Genomic DNA, 10,186 nt, shown 5'->3' on the forward strand with positions numbered 1-10,186 from the left:
ACTAGTTGCCCATACAGTCAAATGTGAACATATAAACAATGTGTAGTGTTCATATCAAAAGTCAATAATGACTTCTACGGGTTCATACAAGTATCAAACCTCTTCTAAACTAAAGTCTGGTGTAAAAACCACAACCATCATAACTTCCTCCAGTTTGTTTCATGGTTTAGATTGCACCAATTTTTAAAAGTACTGCCCTCCTATTATTTCTACCAACCCTCTCAAGTATATCAGGCTGAAACTGGGCCTATAGATCATGATAATGTTATTTGATCCCAAAGACACTCAACAACTGAACCAATGTAGACTGATATTACTGTTTGACGTAACTTTTAAGTATTTCCAAATATGTTTTAAATCCTTCGCACACTGCAAATGAAATTATTGTCAGCTGCATTGTATTCAGGTGGTAGCAGATGCTTCAAAGGTGAAAAAATATACCCATCACACAGCAATTTAAGATTTAAGACCAATTTATTTTCCATGTAACAACGAGTAAAAAAATGCAGATGTAATTTCCTTTTTATACAAATATATAAAAATATATTTCAACATACAAAATAAATGGATTTAGTAACAGCTTGTAGAGCTCACATGTAGCCCTGTGCACCATATCCAGATTGGGCTGGTCGTGGTTTGATCTTACTAAGGATTTTGATTCGATTGGGATCCCAGACACAATCCTCCTCCAAACCGCTTGGCACCATTCCACATTTAGGAGGTACCCAGGCGGTGTCGAACACCGGGCCGTATCTGGAGTCCTGCCAGGTCTTCTGACGTGGGTGGCCCTGATAATTGATGCGGATCACTTTCCCCACATTGACCGAGACTTTAATGACGACTCTGTCATGCTCAGGGTGTTTGAGGGGATAGCGGCTAGCTTTATTCAGATCTCTGCTGAGGTAGACGCCTGGGCCGAGCATCCCGCCTGAAGACTGGTGAAAACCTGAGCGCATGATGGCTTCAGCACTTTCTTTGGTGGTGCCGTGGTACATGACATACTTTTTACCATCAATTGGTGCCGAGAGGCCCAGTCGGCCTACTCCCTCAGGCAGGTCGAAGTCATCTTCAGCCCACTGGAACTGTGTTTGACGGGACATGTTGGTCTCAGTATCACTGTGGGAAAGAGATTTATAAGTGTAAATGCTTCAGAAAGATTTCATACAAACAAACTAAACATCACTGCAAATAAAAATAATACAGGAATGAAACAAGAAATTTAGGACAGTTCAGGTGTGTTTTTTACAGTGTAATATCATCTCATGTCAGTATAAACATACTCTGGATACAGTATTTATAGAAGGAAAATGTATAAATGATCAACTCCGACCTGAATTAAAATGGGTTTTTTTTCACATAATTTATAATTATGTAAATGTCAGCCTTGGTAAATATATATAAGTAAATAAATCTTCACATTAAGAAATATATGTATCACAATAATGATTAAAGTTTCTTTATTAGGTGCTTTCATTATGACAAACACATCTGATGGGCTCAGTTGTGTCTCTCATAGAGATGCAGAGTGTCTAACAGCCACATGCAAGTTACTTAGTAAAAGCAGAATTTAAAGTATGATTTGATCAATTCATTCAAACATTCAACTATATCCTATTTTACAAGTCACATATACAGTGTCACATTTCAAACACCCGCCTTGTTTCCTCATAATAAAGAATGTACTTGTTTTAACAAGATATTCATCTTATGACAACTTCTTCCTCTTGTTGTTTGAGGTTACTTTTCTCATTGTGATGAGGAGGAACAAATATGTTCTTGTTAAGGTGACAGCATTACTTATATAAAAGTTAGTCACACTTTAAGTTCAGAAGAAATCTCTGTTCTGATCATTCAGGCGACTAAAGACCAGAAAAAAGTGCTTTCATAAGTCAGGAAGCTTTTCTTATTGAATCAGACGTGTCAACATGATTCACTAATAAAAAGAGAGATGAAGACCACGCTGTCTAACACAGTATTTTTTTGTACTTTATGTAAAAACTCAGACTCTGTTTCACGTACCTCTCTCCGGTCTTGTGTTGGTCCCTGAGTGCAGGCAGTAAATGAACGTTGGCTTAGAAGTGGCCAATATAAAGAACCTCAGGCTTTGGGAGGAAATACCATATATGTACATCCATCTTCTCTAAGTTTCGTTTCTCGTCTTGCATTGTTTTATGGCTCTCGTACATAGTCAGGTAACACGTTTAAATGTAATACACAGGTGTTCTCACTACAGCTGTGACGTGTTCTGTCCACCCAGTGGCTGATATCAGAGGTTTTAGGGCCTTGAATCTGAGCAGGATCCAACTCCAGGGACTTTAAACGTTTCTTCAGTTATGTTTTTCCTGCCAAACATTTTAAAAAGTTGCCCAGGTGAGCTTCTGGCAGTGTGACACATTTAATTAAAAACATAAATATCAAAAAGGAAACAGGCTTGACAACTGAGAGCACACACACTTGAATCACGTCACTGACATATCTCCTTAAGTTTCGATTCATTTCCAGGACATGAAGCAGATTGTAAACTTTATGTGGTCCAGGTAATAAAGATAAGAAGGGGAAGGAGCAGGAGCAGGTCTGGAAGGATGAGGAGAAAAAATAACAACTTGTGTCACATCAGTGTTGCGTAGAGGGCCAGAGGTCAAAGAGACAGTTATGAAGTCCTTTACAAAAAGCAGAACACAGTAAAAAAACAAAAAAACATAATACTTCACTAAAAAGCAGTTTTTTAAAGAAGTGATTCAAAAGAAGAAACATTTCCAGGTCTATATTTATATTCTATGGCTGTACTGGAATATCTTATTATTAAATGAATATTGATGCAGCTCCTCAGTTCTTTCTCTGCTACATATCACAATCTCCTGACTTTGTACTGAAGCTTATTGAAAAATGTACAATGTAGTACAAAGTCCACATGTTGTCATATGCAGCACAACAAGCTAATTCCTGCACATGCTCAGTGTCGTCCACTTTACAGTACATAGAACTACTCTTTGGAGCCGTTTCTTAACAAACCAACATGACCAAACTCTTCATAATGAAGGAACATGTCACCCAGTGCAGCTGTGTGACTCACTGATGTGTTTTTAACCGTTTTTGGACGATAAGGGAAGAATAAGATATATCAGACTTTGATATAAACACACAATACTTGTTAGTAGTTCAGTTTATTACTGGTTTTGGTCTAAAACATGATATCTGTTGACAATAAGAAAGATATAGAAAATCACCAAACTGATTTTTAACTTGATGGTTGTGGTTCTAGGAAGATCCAATATGTGATGTGTGGAACAGCTGAGATTTCTTGACAATAAAAAAAAAATATAGAAAAAGGCAGCCATATCATTTAAAGTAGGTGTATGTAACAAATATATTCCAAGTAATCATAAAATGGCCCCAAATATCACCAGACATTAAGGAATCATGTTCATTTCAAACACTGATATCACTGACAGTCGTAGTCCAGCCAGAATATTCACAATTGAAAAGCTCCACCCACCACCTAGCTACCAATCACCAAGTCAGTAGTGTTTCAGCATCCAGGTTGCCAGTTGCCACTGAGCTGCAGTCTGATGTTACAAAACCAAAAAAGCCTCATTATGACTCTCAAATACATCGCGACAATTTGAGAAACAAAACCAGGGTATGTATAGGAGATGCCTTTGAAACATGGAGACGGTTACAGCGTCATACAGCACTCAGCTGCACCCGCTGATACGGAGGAGGATATGCAGGATCACGTCCAACAACTGGCAACCTGCGTGAAGTAGACTCTGGCAGGGAGGGGGCGAGGAGTAACAGCTCTCTCCAGTGTTTTTAACGTGGGCCACAGTACCATTTCTAAACACTTGGTGTCAGAGTTACATACTTCAACTTTAACTCACAACTAGTTCAATTTATGCAAAAACAACATTCAATGTATGGATTCAATAAATAAAAGGCACTGTAACGTCTTATTAAAGTACATTTTTCCGCCATACCTCTTCTTACTTGTCACTAATATTGCCCACCACTTTTAACTATAACTAGTTGCCCATACAGTTAAATGTGAACATATAAACAATGTGTAGTGTTCATATCAAAAGTCAATAATGGCTTCTACGGGTTCATACAGGTATCAAACCTCTTCTAAACTAAAGTCTGGTGTAAAAAGCATTCAACCATCATAACTTCCTCCAGTTTGTTTCATGGTTTAGATTGCACCGATTTTTAAAAGTACTGCCCTCCTCTTATTTCTACCAACCCCCTCAAGTATATCAGGCTGAAACTGGGCCTATAGATCATGATAATGTTATTTGATCCCAAAGAGACTCAACAACTGAACCAATGTAGACTGATATTGCTGTTTAACATAACTTTTAAGTATTTCCAAATGTGTTTTAAATCCTCCACACACTAAATTATTGTCAGCTGCATTGTATTCAGGTGGCAGCAGATGCTTCAAAGGTGAAAATATACCCATCACACAGCAATTTAAGATTTAAGACCAATTTATTTTCCATGTTACAATGACAGAGTAAAAAATGCAGATGTAATTTCCTTTTTATACAAATATATAAAAATATATTTGAACATACAAAATAAATGGATTTTGTAACAGCTTGTAGAGCTCACTTGTAGCCCTGTGCACCATATCCAGATTGGACTGGTCGTGGTTTGATCTTACTAATGATTTTAACTCGATTGGGATCCCAGACACAATCCTCCTCCAAACCGCTTTTCACCATTCCACAGTTGGGAGGTACCCAGGCGGTGTCGTATCCATAGTCATGCCAGGTCTTCTGACGTGGGTGGCCCTGATAATTGATGGCGATCACTTTCCCTACATTGACCGAGACTTTAATGACGACTTTGTCATGCTCAGGGTGATCAATGGGATAGCGGCTAGCTTTATTCAGATCTCTGCTGAGGTAGACGCCTGGGCCGAGCATCCCGCCTGATGACTGGTGAAAACCTGAGCGCATGATGGCTTCAGCACTTTCTTTGGTGGTGCCGTGGTACATGACGTACTTTTTACCATCAATTGGTGCCGAGAGGCCCAGTCGACTTACTCCCTCAGGCAGGTCGAAGTCATCTTCAGCCCACTGGAACTGTGCACGGTACATGTTGATCTCAATGTTACTGTGGGAAAGAGAAGAGAAGTGTAAAGACTTCAGAAGGATTTCACTGCAAATTAAAGTCATACAGGAATGAAAGAAGAGAATTAGGACATGATTCAGAGAAATATAGTAAAAGTTTAACATGAAAACTAACCAGAAAAAGGAAAACTGTTAGCCTAGACATGAAACAGAGAGCTAAATGCTAAATTCATCATGCTAACATGCTAACAATATACACATGCTGATGGTTAATGGGTAGTTTTGTGTGTTTTCATGGCAACATTTGCTAATTAGCACCAAACACAAAGTGCTTTTCTTCGAGCACCACCATGAAGTTGATATTACCATCAGGTCAGGTTTGTAATGTTTCCAATACATTATTAATGACTGCTAAACATCAGCTTGCTAACATTGTCACTGTGAGCGTAGCATGCTGGTGTTATGTAGCTCAAAGCACAGTTGGGCTGAAGTGCAGCCTGTCCACTGTATATAAATATGGACATCATGACAGCTCCATAACAGTGGAGCCAAAAGGTTTGATCGCCCCCTGGTGGTCGGTTGCAGTATAGGTCATAAACCCATTTCCATCCATGTTAGCAGATGGGACATGAGCCAAATTTAAAAATAATCTAATTACATGTTAAAAAATGTTTTTTGCATAGATGGTTTCTGCCAGTTTAAGTAGTTTTTATCCAAGATACAGAATAAAATTCAGGTGTTGTGTTTACTGGGTCCAAAAGTCACAATACGCAAATTAAGAGACTGTAAAATGTTTGTAGCTCTTTATAGATTGGTGATCTGTTCAGGTGTTTTTACAATATACAGTAATATTATATCATATCAGTATAAACATACTCTTAATTGCCCTATGGATACAGTATTTATAGAATGAAAATGTATGAATGATCACCCTTAGTAAGAATTGTCTTCACATTAAGAAGATTTTTTTTAATCAAAGTAATGATTAAAACTGGAACACTTACCCATCAGTTCTGGTCTTGTTCAAACCTAACTTCTTTCTAGTCTCTTATTTTTAATTACACATCAAATGCTTTCCAAAAGACCATTCCACCTGACCCACTCTTAGCCATTTTTGGCTCAGTGAAGTATTATGCCTCCATTACAACCTATGAGAAGCCATTTCCCTCTGCACTTTGTTGGCCAAGTGCCTTATTCTACAACAGTGGAAATCAGAGAACAGACCCCAATTCCAGGGAATTAGGTAATGTAATGCATATGGAAAGACTCCGGTATAAGATTGTTAACAAAGACAGTCTTCCAAAGAACATGGCAACCTTTGCTTGACAAATAGGAAGAGGTTAGAGAGCTAGCCCAAGCCCGGTGTGATGCACCTACCACTTGAGTCATAGCTATCCTTTTCATGTACTTAGACTGTCACTACCCACTACCGTCATTTCCTGGCTTTTATTGTTTGCTTTGTTTCTCTCCTTTTTTTTCTTTGCTTCCCTCTTCTCGGGGGGTGGTGGGTGGGGGGAGCAGTGGAGAGAAGAGGGTTGAAGTTTTTTTGTTTGTTATGTTGGTTAAATGAAAAACCTGAAGGATAAATGCAAACCTGTATTTTCTTCTGTATAATTCCTATTTGTCCTTCAATAAAAATATATTTAAAAAAAAAGATTTAAGATTTTTTTTAAATTTATTAAAATTTTCTCAAATTATTAGGTACTTCTATTGTGAGTGTCTGTATACAGAAAAGCCACATCTTACTACTTGTTTTAACATGACATGATATTTCTCTTATGACTTGATGATTTTTCTTGTTGTTTGAGATAACTTTTTTCATTATGGTGAGGAAGTTAAACAAACTGACCAAATCTATTCATCATTACATATATAACAGTGTAGTCACGCTTCAAGTTTAGAGGAAATCTCCGTTCTGATCATTCATGCCAGCAAAGATAAAAAAAAGTGCTTTCAAGAGTCAGGAAGCTTTTTTGTTGAGTCAGACGTGTCAGCATGATCCACTAATAAAAAGAGAGCTAGAGACCACGCTGTCTAACATTATTTTTTTTGTACTTTATGTAAAAACTCAGGACAACAAAGAGTGTTTCACGTACCTCTCTCCAGTCTTGTGTTGGTCCCTGAGTTCAGGCAGTAAATGAACGCTCGCTTAGAAGTGGCCAATATAAAGAGTTTCAGACTTTGGGAGGAATTTCCATATATGTACATCCATCTTCTTTCAGTTTCGTTTCTCGTCCTGCATTGTTTCATGACTTTCGTTTACAGTCAAATAGGACATGTTCAAATTTAGTACATGGGTGTGGTCACCACAGCAGTGCCATGTTCTGTTTTCAGAGGTTTTAGGGCCTTGAATCTAAGGGGGGGACTCCAGGGACTTTCCAGGCTTCCCCAGTTATGTTTTTCCTGCAAGAAAAAAAAAGCCCACATGTTCACACACAGTAACAGATAAGTTGCGTAAGAGTGGCAAACATTTAATTAAAGACAGGTTTGACCACTGAGAGCAAACACACCTGCATCCCATTCCGGTTATATTTGCTTAAGCTTCAGTTCTGCTGCAGCAGCTGCTTTTTATTTGCAGGACATGATGCAGTTTGTAAACTTTATTTGGTCCAGATGATAAAGATGTTTAGGCTGAAACCGGGCCTGCTTATAGATCATAATTATGTGATTTGATCCCATAGACACTCAACAATTGAGCCAAGATATCGCTGTTTGGCATGTTTTAAATCCTCCACACACCACAAATAAATTTTTTGTCAGCTTCATTATATTCAGATACAGTAGCAGCAGGTGTTTCAAAGATGAATATCTCACAATAAAAATATACCCATCACACAGAAATTTAATATTCAAGACGACCAATTTATTTTTCATGTAACAATGAGAGAGTAACAAAATGCAATGTCATTTTGTGTTTATAAAAATATAGAAAAATATTTGTATAGAGCTCACATGTAGCCCTGCGGACCATATCCATGTCCATGTCCAGGTCCATGTCCGTATCCAGGTGGTTGTGAATGGATTATATCAAGGATTGTGGTTTTATTGGGATCCCAGACACAATCCACCTCCCTCAACAATCCACACCCTGGAGGTATCTGCGCTCCTAACAGGTCTTCCGACGTGGGTGGTCCATATCACTGATGGTGATCACTCTCCACACGTCAATCAAGACCCTAAAGACGACTTTGTCATACTCAGGGTGACCATTGGGATAGTAGCGCGCTTTCTTCAGATCACTGCTGAGGTAGATGCCTGGGCTAGGCATCCCGTCTTTAGACTGGTGAAAACCATAGGTCAGGATGGATGCAATGTTTGCCCTGTTGGTGCCGTGATACATGACGTACTGTTGACATTCAACTGGCTCTGAGAGGCCCAGTCGACCTACTCCCATGGGCAGAGTAAAGTTATCTTCAGCCCACTGGAACTGCTGTTGCTGGTACATGTTGGTCTCAGTATCACACAGCAATTTAATATTTAAGACCAATTTATTTTCCATGAGAGAGTAAAAAAAAACAAATGTAATTTCCTGTAATTTCACATGTAGCCCTGTTGCCCATGTCCATATTCAGGTCCATGTCTAGGTCCATATCCACGACCATGTCCATGTCCATGTCCATGTCCATGACCATGACCATGACCATGACCATGACCATGACCATGACCATGACCATGATCATGACCATGTCCATATTCAGGTCCATATCCATGACCATGTCTAGGTCTAGGTCTATGTCCATATCCATGTCCATATCCATGACCATGTCCATGTCCAGGTCTAGGTCTAGGTCTAGATCTATGTCCATATCCATGACCATGACCATGTCCATGTCTAGGTCTAGGTCTATAACCAGGTCCATATCCAGGTCCAGGTCCATATCCATGACCATGAGCAGGTCCATGTCCATGTCCATAACCAGGTCCATATCCATGACTATGTCCAGGTCCATGTCCATATCCATGACTATGTCCAGGTCCATGTCCATATCCATGACTATGTTTAGGTCCATGTCCATATCTATGTCGAGATGCAGGTCCATGTCCATGTCCATATCCAGGTCCATGTCTATATCCAGGTCCATGTCCATATCCATGACCAGGTCCATGTCTATATCCATGACCAGGTCCATGTCTATATCCATGTCCATGTCCATGTCCATGTCCATGTCCAGGTCCACATCCAGGTGGGACTGGTTGTGGATGAATTATATCAAGGATCATGATTTGATTGGGATCCCGGACACAATCCACCTCCCTCACCAATCCACACCCTGGAGGTATCCAGGCAGTGTCGAACACTTCACCGTATTTGGGGTCCTGCCAGGTCTTCCGACGTGGGTGGTCCATATCGCTGATGGTGATCACTCTCCCCACGTCAACCAAGACCTTGATGACAACTTTGTCATACTCAGGGTGACCATTGGGATAGTAGCACGCTTTCTTCAGATCGCTGCTGAGGTAGACGCCTGAGCCAAGCAACCCGTCATCAGACCGGTGAAACCCTGAGGCCATGATGGATGCAACGTTTGCCCTGTTGGTGCCGTGATACATGACTATTTGACCTTCAGCTGACTCTGAGAGGCCCAGTCGACCTACTCCCATGGGCAGAGTAAAGTTATCTTCAACCCATTGGAACTGTGGTTGCTGGTACATGTTGGTCTCAGTATCACTGTAAGAAAGAGATTTATAACTGTGAAGACTTAAGAGGAATTTTATGCAAAGAAACTAAATATTCACATCAACATGCTAACATGCTGACCTTTAATGGTTAACCTTTGCATGGTAACATCTGCTAATTTACACCAAACACACCAAATATCCACGACCAAATATCTACAAAACTGACATTCCCATCAGCTTCAGCTATACTTTGTGTTTAATGGCAATATGTGGCTTGCCATAGCAAACCGCAGTAAGCTGTACAGCTCAAGGCCCTGGGATCAGCTGTGACACCTGATCGGACAAAATGTAAAAAAACTGTAAAGCCTACAGTTTTTTTTTCTATTATCTATCTATTCATTAGACAAGAGGATGTGAGAGTGGGAGGGGATAGATAACAGACTGTATGTTTCCATATGTCAAAAAGACTATATTTTGTATGATGCAGAATA

General features: G+C 39.6%; 1 protein-coding gene across 1 annotated transcript; it reads right to left on the reverse strand.

The window, feature by feature from the left end:
* Positions 1–499: 499 nt before the first annotated feature.
* On the reverse strand, positions 500–9,626 carry LOC128379346 (uncharacterized). The gene is made up of 7 exons (XM_053338964.1): positions 9,254–9,626; positions 8,729–9,207; positions 8,230–8,526; positions 7,369–7,478; positions 4,664–5,118; positions 1,099–1,116; positions 500–1,066 (listed from the first exon to the last, which is right to left on the reverse strand). The coding sequence occupies exons 1-7, from the start codon at positions 9,624–9,626 to the stop codon at positions 591–593; spliced, it is 2,208 nt and encodes a 735-aa protein (XP_053194939.1). The 3' UTR covers positions 500–590.
* Between the last annotated feature and the right edge of the window lie 560 nt (positions 9,627–10,186).

The sequence above is a fragment of the Scomber japonicus genome, chromosome 18, assembly GCF_027409825.1.
Source record: "Scomber japonicus isolate fScoJap1 chromosome 18, fScoJap1.pri, whole genome shotgun sequence".
Lineage (NCBI taxonomy): Eukaryota > Metazoa > Chordata > Actinopteri > Scombriformes > Scombridae > Scomber > Scomber japonicus.

Excerpts from the sequence above, each read along its gene's own strand:
- LOC128379346 (XM_053338964.1), bottom strand. The coding sequence starts at position 9,626 with ATGTATCACGGCACCAACAGGGCAAACGTTGCATCCATCATGGCCTCA. Across the intron at positions 7,479-8,229 it reads TCTTGATTGACGTGTGGAGA|GAAAAACATAACTGGGGAAG; the intron begins GTGATCACCATC and ends TTTTTCTTGCAG. Across the intron at positions 5,119-7,368 it reads GCTGTGGTGACCACACCCAT|TAACATTGAGATCAACATGT; the intron begins GTACTAAATTTG and ends TCTTTCCCACAG.